This window comes from Sturnus vulgaris, chromosome 5 (genome assembly GCF_052056855.1).
Source record: "Sturnus vulgaris isolate bStuVul1 chromosome 5, bStuVul1.hap1, whole genome shotgun sequence".
In the NCBI taxonomy this organism is placed as follows: domain Eukaryota; kingdom Metazoa; phylum Chordata; class Aves; order Passeriformes; family Sturnidae; genus Sturnus; species Sturnus vulgaris.
Window position 1 is genome coordinate 67,707,268 of NC_142247.1, and position 17,757 is coordinate 67,725,024.

The 17,757-nt window shown below is 44.1% G+C and overlaps 1 protein-coding gene across 5 annotated transcripts in view; it reads left to right on the forward strand.

The window, feature by feature from the left end:
- The window catches only part of FAM107B (family with sequence similarity 107 member B), a 126,313-nt gene extending 119,762 nt beyond the window's left edge, over positions 1 to 6,551 (forward strand). For all 5 annotated transcript variants that reach the window (XR_015804096.1, XM_088165898.1, XM_014883098.2 and 2 more), the window contains 2 exons: positions 1,279 to 1,432; positions 3,429 to 6,551. Coding sequence is in view for 4 of the 5 variants with exons in the window: in XM_088165898.1 (XP_088022024.1) it covers positions 1,279 to 1,432; positions 3,429 to 3,545 (271 nt within the window). In the remaining variant the exon portion in view is untranslated. The remainder of the gene's footprint in view (positions 1 to 1,278; positions 1,433 to 3,428) is intronic.
- The last annotated feature ends 11,206 nt before the right edge of the window (positions 6,552 to 17,757 follow it).

The window sequence follows — 17,757 nt, forward strand, 5'->3', positions numbered from 1 at the left end:
TTTCCGGTTCCCCCCCCCCCTCCCTCCAGCCACCCCCCTACGAGAGAACATTATCTGTCGTTTTAAGGTGTAGCCACAATTGCTTAGCATAACAATGGGAGAAATTCCACAGAAAGAAAAACAAAGCATTCAACCCCCAACAAATGTTTTACTGGACATGCTGTCAGATATGCATATTAATGAATAATTAGGCAACCACAGATGTATGGCAAGTAGGAAGGGTAAAAATACGCTTTCTGAAAGCTTATTCAGATTATTGAATTTCTTAAAGTTGAAATAAACGGTTGATGTTAAACTTAACGCTGGATGCTTTCACATAATTGTCTTCACAGGAAAGACAACAATAACAAAGACAAATTTCGGATCTCTCTGCTCTGCCTTAAGTGACGCTAATGCCTGAATAACAGGGAGAGCTTTGAGTCTTATAACAAATTCTGAAACCATCATAGCGTTACCGAGATCAAAGAAATAGCTGAAGTCACAGAAATAAGTAGGAGTGAGTATCCATGTGTGTACCCATATAAATAACGTCATGCATCTTCCCAAGGAGTGAGCTTTCTCATTCCAGAGTAGCTGGCTTGGAAAGCAATTTGTGCTGAACAGGCTCAAAACATTCAGTTCATGCAGCACCTAAAGGTTTGTCAGAGGGAGAATCCTCCAGGCTTTGTCTGGTCTCCAAGGTGATGGCAACTTTTTCATTGTGGATTTTTGTTGTCTTAGGCTCTTTGTGATGTTTAGTGTAGCCTGGGAGCTCTCACTGGAAATAGCTTCACAGCCAGGCATGGGTAAAGCTGTCACATTTTCAAGGAAAGGAGAGAATCCATGATTTCCAGGAGCAGTGTGACAGACCACTTCTTAGTTTTGTCCATGCAGACTTCCATGGGCAGAATAGCCTGCACAGGACTGTCTGAACACAGTCCTTCTGTGTTATCAGGCACCAAGCAAATTCTTCATGCCCAAAATTTGTTTGTAGCTCTTACAGTGTCTTGATCTGTGATGGTTTTTTCAGTCAATTCTTTTGGAATGAAGCATAGAGGAGAAATACTAGCATGCACATTAAAGGGAAATCTCTGTGGTGATTTTATGGCTTAAATCTAGCTTAGGGTACTGGTTAGAAATCAGGAAAATGTCTGCACATTTCTTCTTTTTAATTTATATCCCAGTGTATCTAAATAGGCAACTACTTGATTTTAATAAAACTACCTGCAATTCTGTGTGAATTCCTGCTAATTAAAGCTGATCTCTTTTTTCTCCCCTCCTCCCCCATGTAATTTGAAGGGGTCTTGCACCTCAGAACAAACCAGAGCTACAGAAGGTCATGGAGAAAAGGAAACGAGATCAAGTTATTAAGCAACAAAAAGAAGAGGAAGCACAAAAGAAGAAGTCAGACCTGGAAATAGAGCTACTGAAACGGCAGCAGAAACTGGAGCAGGTAAGATGAGGAGTAACTGACATTTGCACATCTGCATCTGAGCTTTTCACCTGAGGCTCCCTTTGGAGACAAAAAAGAAGCAGGAGCCAATTTTTGGCATATTTCCCCTGGTTAAATTCAGATATCTCTTAGGATAAATCAAATCATATTCTTTAATTACCAGTTTTCACTTAATGTATAGGAACTGCATATGGGGTCTGCCTTTGGTCAAATGAATCCTGCACCAGCCAATAGGAATGTGTGTGGACACTGATGCTATTTAACCATTGAAGCTATGGTGATTTAGTCAATTTTTTGTAGTCTAACCATGATCCACTAAGAATGGCTGTTAGGCTGTAGTACATCAAAATTACATTTAATGAGTTAAAATCAATTGATTCTCCTGAGTTTTGTAAGAAACTAGATAATATTTAAAAGATCTTTTGTAGTCTTAAAAAAAGTGTGAGCCCATTGGTGTTTTGAAGTGAAAGAAAACGTCCTCAGACCCTGTGCATGGAGATGATGTGGAGTTGGAGTTCCTCGTGGTGAAGCTTTTTGTCAGGCACAGGGCCAGCCAAATGTTTCAGTGCCTCTGGAAGCACTTCATGTGCCTGAGAGGAAATATCTCTACAGTGAAACAGCTCATCAGAGAAGTCACTGTGCATCGAGCAATGCATTTATTTTAAAATAAATGAATGCTATAAATAAATGCTTTAAAACAGTACCTCCTGTGTTTTTCAAAAGAAACCAATTAAGCCAAATAATTACTGTTAAAAATTACATGTAATCCAATCATTATAGGTTTTAGGGTTTTATTATAGGCTGGGTGTTTTTTTTGTTTTAATTAGGTTTAGAAATATTTTTGGAGAAAGCTATTGTATTTTTAAGTGTATCATCCTGTCATTTTTCTTATCTCTCTTAAAGGCCAGCTTTGAATGGTTCAGCTTGTGGGAAGATTTGATTTGAAACTGAGCCATCCAACATAGATTATGTAGATTAGAAAATTCTGTTAGAAGAAGAAAAGCCTGCCCATTGCAAACAGTGCTGTGACTTTGTAAACATCACAGGAATGGCATTAATTGACAACGTGACTCATGGAGGGACATTGTTGTGATTTATAGAAACAAGGCATGCCCCTTGTCGGTGAACCAGACAAAGGAGAGATTATTTAGGTGAGCTGTACGTGGTCCCCATTAATCAGGGAGACCTTGTTCTGTTTATAAAGAAAAAAAAAATCTCCTTTCAGGCACTTTTGTTAGTTTTCTAAAGCTTTTTTTTCTCCCTTTCTACCAACTCATCTGCCTTCCCTAAGGATCACTAGGCAATCCATATTCTGTGCCATGTGTGAGCCTGTGCTGGATGGGCACTGCTTACATAGCTTTGCCACACAGAGACTTTCCATTCCTCACATGGAAATTTCAAGTGTCTGTATAGGCAGAAGCTCCAGCTTTATTAAAAAAGTCAGTGAATGGGTTCTCAAAAACGAATGGCTAAGAGCCAACGAAGATTTTTTGGGTTTTTTATTGCTTTTTGTGATAGGCAAACCAGATACTCTTAAAGAGGCTCAAGTTAGATACAGAACTTAATTCCTAAACATACAGAAATCAGTTCTGCAAGTGTGCTCAGTAGTAGCTGTTCACGTGGTCTCCCACGAGGCACATTCTTCCTTGCTCTGTTGTAAAAGCCAGAGAAGGGAATTACTGTTGTTTCTTTAATGAAGATGTCCAAGAATTTCTTTAAAAATGCTTCATCTTGTTCTTGTACTGGGGCTTGCAGAGTTTTTGTCTGTCTGGCAAAGGTGGACATCTGGAACAAGCTAGAGCCAAGGATTTGAAAAGATTTATTGTTTGTGAGAACAGATACTCCCAAAGAAAGGCAATTTTATCTTTTCCATGAGACAAAGAAAGGAAGCAATTTAAAGTTTGGCATGGCGTTATTGAAGCCTTTAGTTTTTTGTCTTGTATTTTAGTGATGTGTTTTCTATACTTTTTTTTTTAACATGTGATTCCTTTTTAAGCTGGAATTGGAGAAGCAGAAGATACAGGAAGAGCAGGAAAATGCGCCTGAATTTGTCAAAGTCAAGGGCAACTTGAGGAGGACGGTCCAGGAAGCAACAGAAGCACCAGACTCCTAAAAGCCAGCGCCTGCTTAGACTTCCATCTTTCCTGCAGAGAGAGGCTTTTGCAAGTTGTCTCACATTTGCCCCTCAAGAGGGAAAATAACAGCTGACACTTCCTGAAGATGAGATTTTTAATTCCTGGGACGTGTGGATTAAAAAGACAGTATCGTAAACAGATCGACTTGCCAAATACAGTCCTGAGATCAATGGATAAGGAGTGTCTTTGTCAGTTCAGTGTCATGGACCAGGCTGACTTGCTTTCTCAGAGATTTTAACCAGGGATACTAGAGAAACTCCTTCAGTGTTGCACTGCTTTAACTCTTGTGAGCCTCATTTAGTGGAGATACACAGATTATATTTTGCTTTAAAACAGAACAAAAATCCTCCTGTGATATCAAGCTTTGCTGCGCAGGTAAATTTCCTCCATCTAGGCCTACAGCTTCTGTATATCCCACAATAATTTGTGTTTAGTTGGACTTTTTATTAAATCTAGGAGGATATGAGGTGTGCTGATTACTGCTGCCCATTCCCATTAGGATAGGTAGGTGTGGGCAAGATGAGAATGCTTAAAATTCACCAGCAGTGAAAAATTAAGCAGCCTTAAAGCCCATTTCTTGCTGTTTGGCATGTAGAATTTGGGCTATGAAAGAGCAAAAATCTGATGATCCTTTCACAGGGAGACTCCAGAAGCTGATATATATCTTTGTCTGTAAACTTACATTGTTGTGTACAGGCCTGTGAAGTGCTACCTGTGAATTTACCTCTCAAAGCAAAATGATCTATCTTCTACTTTTCATGTTTTGAAATCCTGCTTACTTTGGTGTTGTGGCCTTTCTCCTCCAAGGACATGCTGAACAGAGTACAGTGTTAACACATCAGTTGGTAGTGTTTGAACTCATTTGCTGGAACTGATCTGCCATCAGTTCCTACTCTTTGCTTGCAGACACTTGTTGCAGTTTCTGCAGTAGAGAAGTGTTTAAACTAGACCAAACCAATTACTGGAATCTACTGAAATGGAATTTTTTTCCCTAAAATGAGGCATAAAAAGAAATCAATTTTATCCCATCCTTCATTCAGCCTCAAGAAAGAAGGGAAGTGTGTTACCGCTGAGACTTTGGGTCCAATTCTGTCATCTTCTGCCTTTCCACAAGTTGCCCCTGTGACTTGCCATTACATAAAATACTGCTTGCACAGGATGACAGAATGTAATCCTTCATGCTTATGACTACTAGTTATCCAGGAAAGCCTGGGATGAGGAGTGGGGAACAGATTGCTCGTGTAGGATTATAGAATTGGATTCTTACCTGGTGACATTGGGTGCAGATACATCTTCACAATCTGGGGAGAATTCCTTGTCTTCCTTGGTTGGAACAGTCCTAGCTCTCACTGAAACTGTGTTCATACATACCTGCTGAGGATCTAATCCCTAGCTTTTGCCTTAGGATGCTAAACACAATAATTTCTACTTTGTAATTACATTGGACATAACTGTTTGAGAAAACTTTTTATTAATATCAGCAGTGGCATGTTTGTATTGTAAAGGTGTGGTGGAGGGTTGTTGGTTTGGTTTTTTATAGTTCCTTTTGCCTTTCCTATAAGTATTGGACATTCTAAATACAATTTTAGATTAGCACTTGGGACAAAAGACTCACAATTAGAAATGTTTCCTAGATACAGACTTTAATTTGTTAAGGCATTTTTGTGAGGACATAATCAGATAGAGGGAAAATTGAATTGTGATAAGCATATTGCCATTGATTTGGACTTGCAGTGTGACTCACGTCTGGAAGATTAAATGTGAAGATGGTCTAACAGACTGTTCAGATTATGGACATACAGAAGACAAAGGCCAAATGTAAGACTCTTCCATGTATTATCTCAACAAAGAAACACCCTGAATGCTGCAGGTTTTTCCCTCTCTCCTTCCATTCTCCTGGAAGGAGAGGATCTTCTCTGTCAACACATCATTCCAACACTTGCACTGATTTTGTTTCATGCTGTTGAGACAGCGCTATGTCCAAGCCTTCCATGCCCTGCTCGTGCTTCATCTTAGCTGTTCCCAGCCTACCAAACATCCTCCCTCTTGGTTTCAGCTCCACATTAACCTTCTGCTCTGTATGGAAAAGTCTAAAGTGAGTGAGGAAACCTTCCTCTGGCTTGAGCTAACATTGCATGTTAGCCACTTCCCCTTGGTGATCATGGCAGTCTTACCACACATGCACAGTGAAATGAAATCGGTGGCGCTGGGAGGGGTGGGGGACACAGACCCCCCTTTTTGGCTTCAGTGGATGTGTTGGATTGGGCCCTCAAGGCTAAAGGCAGTCTGCTTTCTCCACAGGTTAGCTTGTGATTCAGAGTAGAGTTTCTGAAACACAGGAGTCCAGAAAACTCTTTTGTACATACAGCATGAAGTTATTTTTTGTTTTTCATTGGAATTAACTCTCTGTGTGAACAGAACATCAATGTGTGTGTTAGAACATCTGTGAATCCTGCTAATCTTTTAGTCTAGGAACCCCCAGCCACCTTCATATCAATTTTGACAGGCAATAGCTTGTATTTGAAGTCAGGATTGGGCAACCCTTCAGTGGGGGGCCAGTTAGTCACACCACAAGTGTCCTGTGCAGCTACTCAAGTAAGAAACTGCTTGGCAGCAAGCGTAAGCAATTCCTGCTCTGCCCTTCAGCTATATGGGTTTTGAAGCAATCCAGCAAATACTTCAGTGATCTGAAAATTGCTCACCACTTTGTACTTTTTAAAAAACTCTTGCTTTTGATAGTATAGTAGTAATTTTTTAGCATTTTTGTGGCTTTAACATTCTGTTAATATCTGCACTTGTTTGAGTGTACATATATAAATACATATAAATATAAAAAGGGAGCCTTAATGGATTTGTTTTCATAATTTAATATTTTTTGTATTTGCTCTTGTATAATTGTTTTTAACTAAAGGTATTACAAGAATGAGGGTGGAATACTTAGAACCAAAGTTATGCTTAATAAAATCTACTACATGCTTGGTGTATGTGGTGGTGTCTGTCATATCCCGCCAAAAACTAAACCTTGGGGGCTGCTCTGAGATAACCCAGATTGTTTAAAATTCTGCAGTGTGGGGGAAAGTACCAAGATCATGATGACTCTTGGTTCCTTAAAACCTTGCATCCCTGTTTGTATGTGCAAAAGTTGACAGAGTTTGCTGTGCCTCTAAGCAGTATTATCTTTCTAATATATTTGAAGCAGAAAGTTTTTAATAGGACTGCGGCTGTTCAGGTAATCCAAGGTGAGGCAGAGCATGAGGGAAAACTGATGAGAGTCAGGTAATTGTGGAAATCATTCCCTGTCAATCCTTGGAATCATCAGCATTGCAATAGCTCCATTTCAAATGAGAGTGAGAAGAGAGTAACAAGCCTGGTCCTGGGATCAAGTCCTACAGTGCTCCTTTTAATTTAGCCAATGCTCCAATGTACGGTTCTGGTAGGAAAGACTTGGGCATGAGAAAAAAGGTGCGGGCATAAATGACATGCTGGGTTAGGGTCAGACAGCTTAGTGCCAAAGAGCAAAATCCTGTGTCAACAGCAGATAGGGAAGGTAGCAGGGGATGGACAGGGCTGGAAGAGGTGTGTGCCATCAGTTCTCCACAAAGATCCTCAGCTTGCACTGCTGAGCCCTGACCACTGGGCAGGTGACAGTGGAGGGAGAGCTGGAGAGAAGCATGGGGCGAAATGGAGGAGGAAGAGAGCAGTGAATTCAGAACAGATGTCAGGAAATGCTTTTTTCCTTCAGAAAACTGCTCAGCATGTGGAATGGGTCCTGGCAGTTCTGCTGATGCAATGATGCTGGACCTGCTCCAGGAGCTCTCGGATGTGGGGGAGGTAACAAAGAACAGAGAATTAATAAGGACTGAGTTTCTATGGCCTGTTGGAGATACTGCCCTGTTCTCTCCTCGCTCAAGTGTAGCCAAATGTGTTTTGAATTATCCTTTGATATTCACTCCAGCTCCAGAAAGAAAATGGTGAGGGTATGTGATCTGTTTTTGTAGCATGTCCAGAAGAAAAGATGATCCTACTTTTGTCTGGTTTTTTTTTTGATTGCATTGAGCTAATAGGTTTTGCCACGTGGCTTTGCAAGCACCGGTCCACTGGGAACTTTGCCTGTGCTCCTGGGGCCATAGGCAGATGGGTTTTGTCATGCCATAGCTGTGTGGAAAGGAAGTACCTTGAGGTCCCTTAGCTGCTCTTACAGGGTCTGTGGGTAGTGACCTGACTTGTGGTGACCAGTTGCACTTAAGAAAATAACTGGAGACCAAAGAGCTGCTGCTGTGCAGTTTCCATAGGATCAGAACTGATATTTATAGGGGGAAGGGAGGGCAAGCTGGGTTCTCAAGTCTTTGCAATACAAAGAACACAAACACTTGATGAGATATGGAGGAGGGGAAATACAAGATACTTTTTCCCTCCCACAGCCAATTTAAACTGTTTGTGCTGTTTGGAATCTTTCATCTGTCGAGTAAAGGCTTGTGATACTGTCATCGACATTAAGGACGACTCTCCTCAATGTAAGTGGCAGAAACCGTGGCCAGAGGAAGTGTTTGGTGGTGGTAATAGAGCACAGATATCCTGACTGTCAGTCCAGTGCTGTTGTTGCACAGCTTTTTTTTGGCATTGCTTCAGACCTAGGTGAGGGTTTGCACTTGCTCGCTCCCATGGCTGCTGTGCCTCTCTGAGGTTAGCAGGGACTGCTGCTGTTCTCTGGGCTGATTTTGCTGAACCTCAAGTACATGCGTTTGAGCTAATCATCCACTTTTCATTGATACCAGAGCAGAGCAATCAGCCCTGTGTAGTTGCCTTCATTTGACTGTGGAGGAGCCCACAATGCCTGACTCAGGGGAACTGTGCTCGCCTTGCAAGAATTCTGAAGCTGGGCAGTTCAAACGCCCCTTCCAAGCCACTCTTTTCCATGGAGTTTTGTGCCCCGGGATAGATGAGGCACCTGGATGCTATTAGTAATTTGACCCTTCATGTGTGTGTGGTTCCTAATGTGATAAAGAGCCTTTCTCTGCAACGTGCTCAGCAGCTCTGGTGTTTGGTGCCATGGCATCAGCCCAGGTGCTTGGAGGGGACATGTGGCCTCTGCAGGGGGCTACAGAGAAGGGACCTGCCCCAGGCCAAACACTGACCAGCAGGAGGGGAGGTGGCATCTCCACTGTGGTATGGGGGAAGGAGGATGTGAAGCACCTGAGAGGGGGCTCCAACAGCCAGAATTATCTACTGCTGTAGCCACAGTACTTAATTATCTGAGTAATCATTTTCGGAATTAACTTCCATTATGCACCCAAGTCTAATCTCTCAGGTGGATAACATGATCAATTTAACACAGATTGAGGCTGGCACATGGAAACTTCAGCCTGATTAAATGAGAAGGAGGAACATGTTTCTTTCCCCCTCTTCAGCTATTCGGAAACAAATCTTTAATAATACAATCAAAATGCCAAGTCTACTTTATTGTGCTCAAAAATTCAAGAGTGCCCAGAAAGCCTAAGCCCCTTTTAGTGGGGTTCATTTAAGGTAGATATTGCTTGCTATAGAAAGGCAAAGGGAGCTGCCTGTGGATTCAGGACGTGGCAACCCAGCCCATCTGAAATGGTCTCCCTGAAAGAGGATTTGTGTCCATCTGGTTGTCTGTCCTTTAACTCTTCCTTTGGCAAATGAAGTCCAAAAGATTCTCTCATGAAAAGCTGATCAGAATTTCTTTCATCAGTAGCAGCAGAAAAAGAGAGAGACCCCTTGAATTTACACTGTTAAACCTGGAACATTCTTCATCACTGTGGTTGTGGGTCATTAGGGGTGATTTTCTCTAATGTGCAGTTTGAGCTCTTGTCTTCATGCAGCTTTGTTTTGGTGCTAATCCTTTCAGTGAATTCTGCTCCATACAATTTCAGGGAACCACCTTCATGAGCTGAGCTCAGCAACAAGTGGGTTAGGGGAATTTGTGAAGTCCAGGGTGTCCCATACATCACAACGTCTGGTTTGTTGGGGAAATTTTACTCTCATTTCTAATACAGATAGAATTAACTTCTTAAATACCAAGGAGTAAATTCTCTTCAAACAGAGATCTTGAATTTTTTATCGTTTTCTTGTTGCAAGGGAGTTGCTTCTGCTTTGTACCAAGAACTCTATTCCCTGTGTATTAGGAAATTGTTGTGATAACCAAACAAGAGCTGATCTGCAAACTACCTGCAGGTTCCTCTGCAGTTCGAACCACTCAGTACTGATGCTGTCTGGGGAGGAAAAAGGAGGTTCTACAAGGAGGGACAGACAGTGAGAAGGCAAGTGCCTGACTGATGAAGGTTTCCACCTTGTACCCAAGGTTAAACAGTGTCTCTGAGGATGCTGCTCACAGCCTGTGTCTGTGTTCACATCTAATGTACCATGTGCCTTTTTATTTCCCCTGAAGCCTCATTGTGGTTTTGGTTCCTTTCCTATTGTTTCCTTTCACCCCAAGCTCTTCCTGCCTATTCAGGCCCTCCCTGCCTTTGGATTATTTCCCAGGGCTGGTTTGTAATGAAAGGCATTTAATTAGCGAAGAATCCTTGGGATGGATCCTGAAGTGGGTGTTTGAGGCTGACTGCTGCAGCGTGGAGGGAAACCCAGCCTGAGCCCTTGGTTTGTGGGGAGTGGAGATGGGAAGTACTGAGTATGTAGGGTCCAGGAGCAGGTGGGAATAAAAATTCTGAGTCTGACAGCATAAATGAGAAACCAATACATACATCTCATAGCTTTTATCTCAGAGCCCTACTTAAAAAGTACTGTGACGAGAAAAACCCTATGGGAGTGAAAAAGAGAGTGCCAAAAGTTTGTTTCTTGATGCCTTCTCTACTGCCCCTGACCTTGTGAGACCCCACCTGGAATGCTGCATCCAGTTCTGGGGGTCCCAGCACAAGGAGGACATGGAGTTGCAGTGGGTGCAGAGCAGACCACAAAGATGATCCAAGGGCAGGAGCATTCTCTCCTAGGAAAACAAGCTGAGAGAGCTGGGTTTGTTCAGCCCAGAGAAGAGAAGGCTCTGAGGAAACCTCGTTGTGGCCTTCCAGTACCTAAAGGGGTCTTACAAAATTGAGGGGGAGCAACTCTTTATGTGGGCAGATAATGACAGGACAAGGGAGAATGGTTTGAAACTAAAAGGGGAGAGATTTTGGTTAGATGTTAGGAAGAAGTTCTTTACTCCGAGGGTGGTGAGGCCCTGGCACAGGTTTCCCAGAGAAGCTGTGGATGCCCCATCCCTGAAAGTGTTCGAGGCCAGGTTGGAGGAGCCCTGAGCAGCCTGGTCTAGTGGGTGACATCCCTGCCCGTGGCAGGGAGTTGGAACCAGCTGATCATTAAATTCCCTTCCAACCCGAGCCATTCTATGATTAGCAAGAACCCTAAAATACATAGAAGCAACGCGTGGGCAAGCTCAGCTTGCCCTCCTTACAGCCATAAAAGCCTCTCTGAAGGATTTGCCGAGCCGCAGTTTGCTCACCCAGCGCAGCTCCGGGTCCGGGATGCTCCCGCAGCCCCGCTCATCTCCCGCCGCCTGCTGCCCTCTCCCGGGCACAGCGCAGCGCAGCGGGCTCCAGGGCTCGCCTTTCCTGCCCCCTGCAAGGCTTTCCTCTGAAAACACCGCGGCGCTGAGCTCTCGAGACCGAGCGACTGCTGCTTTCTTGGGGAAATGCGTTATTATTTCCTGATTGTTGCGCTAAGGCATCGCTGATTCACCGCGTTTAAAAGCCTTGACTGAGTGTGTTTCAAGAGCTCGGTAACTCAGAGCTGGATTCACAAAGAGGTGTTTGGTGTCCTGTGTTAAAGTGCAGTGGTTCGCCGTGGGGCGATCTGTGATGGCTGTTGTGGAGTCTCTGGAGCTGTCCATCGGCAGCTCCCTGCAGAGATCCAAGCCGTTCTCAGGACAGCTTGGAGATGGGATAAACGCGAATGTGCCAGGGTTGTGTTTGGAGTAGCCTTCTCCAGTAGCTGGTCCTTTGCCTTACGTGGTGACAGCCACCACTATTGCAGCCTGGGCTGGTTGCAGAGGATTTGCCTCCTGCTGCAATTCCATCAGCGAGCGTGTCCCTGTGCTATCCCCTCTCTGCTCTCTTCTACCAACACCACCAGCAGTGGTGTTCATCCTGTTGCCACCCCCGAGAGCACTGATGTGCCCTCTGTGGCCTGGCAGGCCTTCCCAGCAGGACAGATACCCCAGCCAGACCATCCCTCTGCCCCAGGGAAGGAGTGCAGTGGGACCATCAGAATGCAGGTGGGGAGAATCCTCCATTCCCACATATCCCACTCATCCGCCTGCGTTTGCCATCCTGGTTTCCATACCTACAACTTCTCTCACTCTCTCTCATTCAAACTCTCTCCTTTGCTTTCTAAAAATGTCCCCCATGCTCAGCTCCATCCTCTCGCTGGCAGCAGACTCCTCCTGTTGCTATAACAACGAGCAGCAGCCCAGCCAAATCGGCCAGACCCTGCCACATTTCCCTGCCTGCATCCAAATCACCTCCCTAGGTGTGAACACACTCTCTTCTTCCTCAAGTCTTTGCCATCTGCCTGCAAGGGGGAGATTGCTCCCTTTGGGGGGCTGCTGGCCCTCTGCACTCCCCATGTGCCTCCTTTCCCCTCTGTGCATACTTTGCAGCCCTCCAGCTCAGTCCACACTGATGATCTGGACCACACTGATTTCCCCACATACCCTCTGAGATAAAACATCGCTCTTTTGGCCCATAAACCTCATGCAGATTAAATTATGAATGGAAATGGGGAGAATTACTTGAAATACAGTGAAAAAGATGTGCCCAGGGATGTATCCTGCTCTGATCTGAAAGCTGGAAGGTGTGTCTAGCACAAAGGTGCAGGGGAGAGATTTTTTTTCTAAAGCAGAATCTCAGGGTGTCTCTGCCCTGTGGCCTAAGCCACACATCCAGCTCAGAGAATACTCACTGGTGCTGTGTAAAGCCTCTCTGTTACTGCAAAGGTGCTGTGGGCAGAGAGCAGGGAAACAAGCCCTGCCACCCTTGAGGGCCCTACTAGCAGACATTCCTGTGGCTTTTCCACCCTGGATCATGAGCTCCACTTAAAACTGTTTTCTCCAAGCCTTTCTGGGCTGGCAGCAGCAGACTGGAAGACACAGGTGGAAATGGTGAGTTCCTCTCTGACAAAGAGAGTGTGGCACAAGGATCCTCATCCTGAGCTGCATCTCTGCTGCCCTTTCCTCGGGCAGACTGCTGTCCCAGGGCTCACCACAAGGATTTCTAAGCTCCCTGCTGACAAAAAACCTAGGACAGCGTCCTGGGGTGATGCCAGACTGGAAGGACATCAAGAACCACACCTCGAGTGCTGTGTTCAGTTCTGGGGTCCTCAGTTCAGGAAGGGCATTGAGGGGCTGGATTGTGTCCAGAGAAGGTCAGTGGGGCTGAGGAAGGGTCTGAAGCACAGATCTGATGAGGAGCAGTTGGGGGAGTGGAGGATGAAGAAAAGGAGGCTCAGGGAGGGATCCTATCACTACAGCTCTCTGGAAGGAGGTTATAGCCAGAGGGAGTCAGGCTCACCTTCTAGGTATAGAACAGGTCGAAATGGCCTCAAGTTGCACCAAGGGAGGCTTAGATCAGATATTAGGAAAAATTTCCCATCACTGGAACAAGCTGCCCAGGGAAGTATTGGAGTCACCATCCCTGGGGGCATTGAAAGGATGTGTAGATGTGACACTTGGGGACATGGTTTGCTGGAGGACTTGTAAGTGCAGAATTAACATTTGGATTCAATGATGTTAATGGTCCTTTCCAACCTGAATGATCCTGTATCCTCTGCCACCTTCTCACCTCAGGACAGCTCGAGCTGTTGCTTTACCTATAACATTTTCCATTTTCCATTTTCCATTCCTAGGCTGGAGGCCAGGGGAACCTGGGGATTTCACAAAACGTATTAAATAGTCCTGCCTCCTCTAGTGAGTGGGCTGGTGAGGTTCTTCTCCAACACTTTTTGTTTGACAAGCAAAATACATGGCCAAAGAGACCTGCTGGGAGTTTGTTCCCTAAAAGTACCTTTGTATGCATTTTTAAATTCTCCAGCCCCTTGGTAATTTATATCTCACCCGCACTAACTGGAGTGAAATCACTTAAAATCCAGCAAATTGGAAGCTCTTTAGAACACTTATGGCAGTTTCTGCTCCTTTTAGCAGTGAACTGTTTTTGCACTCTTGTCTGCAGCTGGAACTACATATCTGCTACTGTTAATTTTGGAGGGTTTTGTGGCCTCAAGTGCCATATAAATTTACTTCTTTATATATGGAGCTTTGGATTAAAAACCTGTTCTTTCAGTTCATCTTAGATTTTTGTGTTCAACAGCTCCCTTACTCCAAAGCTACTGATCTCATCTTATTTTAAAATTACTTTTAGGTGCAAATGTTTTTGGCTATGTGTCCAGATGGACTTTTCACACAACCTGGTTTTGATAATTGGGAAAAGGCCCGGTAAATCTGAGCTGCTACTGCCACTCTTCCATCAGGAAGAAACATATGTTCTTCCTGTGACCCCAGGGGACAGTGCCCCTTTGTGCTGAGCTTTCCATCCTCCAAGGAAGCAGTGAGGATATCTTTAATGAAGCTGGTAAATGTTATGGGTTCTCTTACCAAAGAGGAGTTTGCTCCTGTAAGTTGAGACTCTCAGCTGCCCTTTTTTTGAAACCTGCACGGCAGGTCCAGGCTGTGCAATCCCAACAGCAGCAAGCAGCCCCAGATGTTCTTGTCCTCACCTTGGTTGAGGAGCCTGCTACTTCCCAGCCTAATATCCACCTCCAGTGGTGCTGGCCTGCCTTCCTCAGCCTGGGGATGCTCCAGAGACAGGGACAAGAGCAGCTGGCCCAGCAGTGACATGGCATGCCCACAGAAAGTGGCCCTTGACCCTAGTTGACTTACCCAGTGAAATGGAAGAAATTCCAGTAGCAGATCACCTTGGTACCAGAGATCCTGAATCCCCTATTTTCTCCAGGTAAAGCATCATTCTTTCATTGATAGGAATGTGTGGAGGATCCTATCATTTCAACCCTGCCAGGCTACATTAAGTTGTGGTTTTCTCAATCCATGTATTTTTTTCTATTCCCAGCTTTTTAGTCATCCTGGTACATAGGGTTGTACATAGAGGAGCATGAGAGGGAATTCAGGCTCAGTATCTCCAATGTCTTTTTCATCCTCTTGCTGCAAGACCAGGGCAATGCTTCTGAAAAGCTGTTTTTATAGGCCCTTGTCAACAAAGTTTATGCCAATGAAGTTCTCCAAAATTTATTTGTTCTCACCTTGAGTTGGATTTGTGCAACCAAGCATTCAGGAAAAGATAATGGCTTTTTTATCAGTGGTTATTCTAATTCCTAAAGATTTTAGTACTATCTGCTACATTTCATTCTGGATTCTAGGCTGAGTTTGTAATTGGATTTTTTTTACCAGTGAGTTAATATGAAGCAATGATGACATCCCTAAACTTAAGCTAATATAAAATTGAAGATATTTGGAATAGCTAAGCTTCCAAATAAGAGGAAATCATCTAAGAAAATGCCTGCATAGTTTAATGATGCTATTCAATAAAGTAATTTTTTACATGCAGCTCCCTCAAAGCAGCTGTCTTCATAAAGGCCGGTATTCAGCCAAGGAAGTTTCAAAAATCACTCATTGTCTTCAAAATGCCATGATCATCTCAAACGTGGGAAGCAGGGGTCTAGCAGACATGCTTGATCCTTCTTCCAGCCACGACTGTTTCACCTCTTTTGAGGTGGGGTTATCTCATGGAAAGAGCACCGAAGGCAGTTCAGAAATAATCTTGGCTGATATTTAAGTTCAGAGATGTTTGCAGTACAGGCATGTGAATGTCAGAGTTTTCCAGGAGGTGCTGGGCGTGGTGCTGGAGATGTTTGCAGAGGATGCTGTGCACACGAGGAGCTCCAGGACTCTGCATGGTGTTTAAATGTGACTGGAGCCCACAGCAGCACCAGCAGAGCTTGTGCAGTGAGAGGTTTTGTGTCTGTGCCAGGGGAAAACTGCCTCGGGATAACTCATTAAGCAAAACAAAGTAGGGGCAGTTGTTTGAGTCATCTCCTATGTGTAGTTTGTTCTTTTCCTTTGTGCTAAAAAAAAAGCTTTAATGAGTGGCTTTGTGTCATGAAGGGCCACTTTAACAGTTTCTTCTGTAAAAAATTAAGCATTCCTTTTTATGTGTTTTAACATTCCTTCTTTGTAAGGAGGGTTGAGGAAACGTGGTGTTGAGCCTTATTCAAAGTCGTTAGTACTCTTGAAAATCTACAAATGTCACATTCCCTGAAGTTCATTGTTTTCATCACATATCATTGTAGCAGATAATACTGTGACCTATGTGTTTAATTATTTTTAACCTTAGCTTTCAAGCCAGTTAATTGTGCAGTTTTATTTTCCCTCAATTAAGTATGTTCAGACTCGTTACATCCCCTCCCCAAATATTTTCTGTGTTGGTTAGCTGGAACATCAGTCACTGTGAATGCAGAGATGCACAGGCCATCCCCACATCATGCATGTGGGCTCCTTATCACTCCTACACGAAATCAGTGGACAGAAAAAGCCTGATCCTGGTCTTGAATGGGGAACAAAGAGCCAGGAAGCTCCAGGGTTTTATTCTTGGAGCACTTTCTAGCTCACTGTGTGGTCCTGGCCTCCTCCTCAAGGCTCCAATTCAGCCAAGCATCGCAGCTCTTTGCTCCTGGTGAGAGCCTGAGCATCCCACTGAGCACAGTAGGAAGTCAACAGAATAAATGCTTTTGTGCTTGGGTCTTGACTTTCTGGTACCAAGTGTTCAATGTGTTGTGCATGTCACTTACATGGAAATGGAAAGAAATGAAGGTGCATGAAAAACGAGAGTGAGTATCTGGGTTTCTCACTGCTTTTTGTAAGCTTAGAAGGTGAAAATTAATGAGGTGTAATTAAAACAAAAATGCAGCATGCAAACACAAGTCCAGAGCAGCAATTAACCTGACATCTTGTCTGTGGAGGGAGAAGATATGGATTGAGATGCCATTTTGGCTGATGTATTGTTCATATAGGTGTAGACCTGTGGAGTTAACATCTGTTCTTTCATCCTGTGCTTAAAAACAGACTCTGATGCTCTGTGGAGTGGGTGCTCCAGGGAGCAAAAATAAGATTAAATAGAGCTCCTGTGAGACACAGGTCTCACAGGGATGGGGATCCTGCTCCTGGGATCCTTCCTGGGCATGTGCAAAGAATTTGGGCTCCTCAAGCAAAAAAACCACAGGCTTGTTCTGGCACCCAGAGTTTTCCCTCTGCCTTGCTCTTTGCCTGGGCAGAATAATGAGCTGCCTTCAGGTATGATTTAAAGCTGGTCATGGTGATTTAGGGATGGAAATACCCTTATTTTTTAACATGATTTGTCTGCCTCTAAGTGCCACTTTGAAAATATATTCCCTGCTGGTTAAAATTAATGAGGGATTCTAGAAGAAGGAAAGTAGTGTTCAATATTCTCTGCTTTCTGAATTTTGGAAGGTTGCCTGGGAATATTTATAAATTTTGGAAGCTTTCTGAGAAAAATCTGTAAAACTGAAAAGCACGAGGAGAGTTCAGCTGACATGGGTTATTTTTGTGCTTAGCTAATGAAAATCAAATAAATACACTTGTTCTCTGGAAAATCAAGCCATAACATGACACTGGCTGAGATGCAAATGCCTCCCCCTCTGTCTTCTGGAGGGTCAAGAGCAAGACCTTTCATTGGCAACCCCAGTCTTATTTGTCTGTCCTGTGGGCCTTGTGTTATCCCATCTATTAGCCTGGGTTGGTAGCATAATTCAGGTTGGAAGGGACATCTGGATGTCTCTGATGAACCCTAAAATAGGTGCCAGCTTAGGGAAGGTCACTCACAGCCTCCTCCAGCTGAGTTTTTCTTATGGCAGTGTTCTCCATGATCCCTCTGGGTCCATTCTGTTGCGGGATATTCTGTGATCTCCAGGGAGAAGATTTCACTCCCTCTCAGATCAGCTTTCTGTTCCAGTGCTTCACCACATTCCTCACCCTTCAGCTGGGTACCTCTCTGTTTTTTTTGGGTTCTTCTTTTGGGCTTACTTAGGTCAGGGCATCAGCAGATTTTAGCTGCCTGAACACTGGTGTCTGGTCCCATTTTAAGTGCCAGTGGGGAATGTCACCTCAGGTAAAGCCCTTCCCAGAGTTGCCTG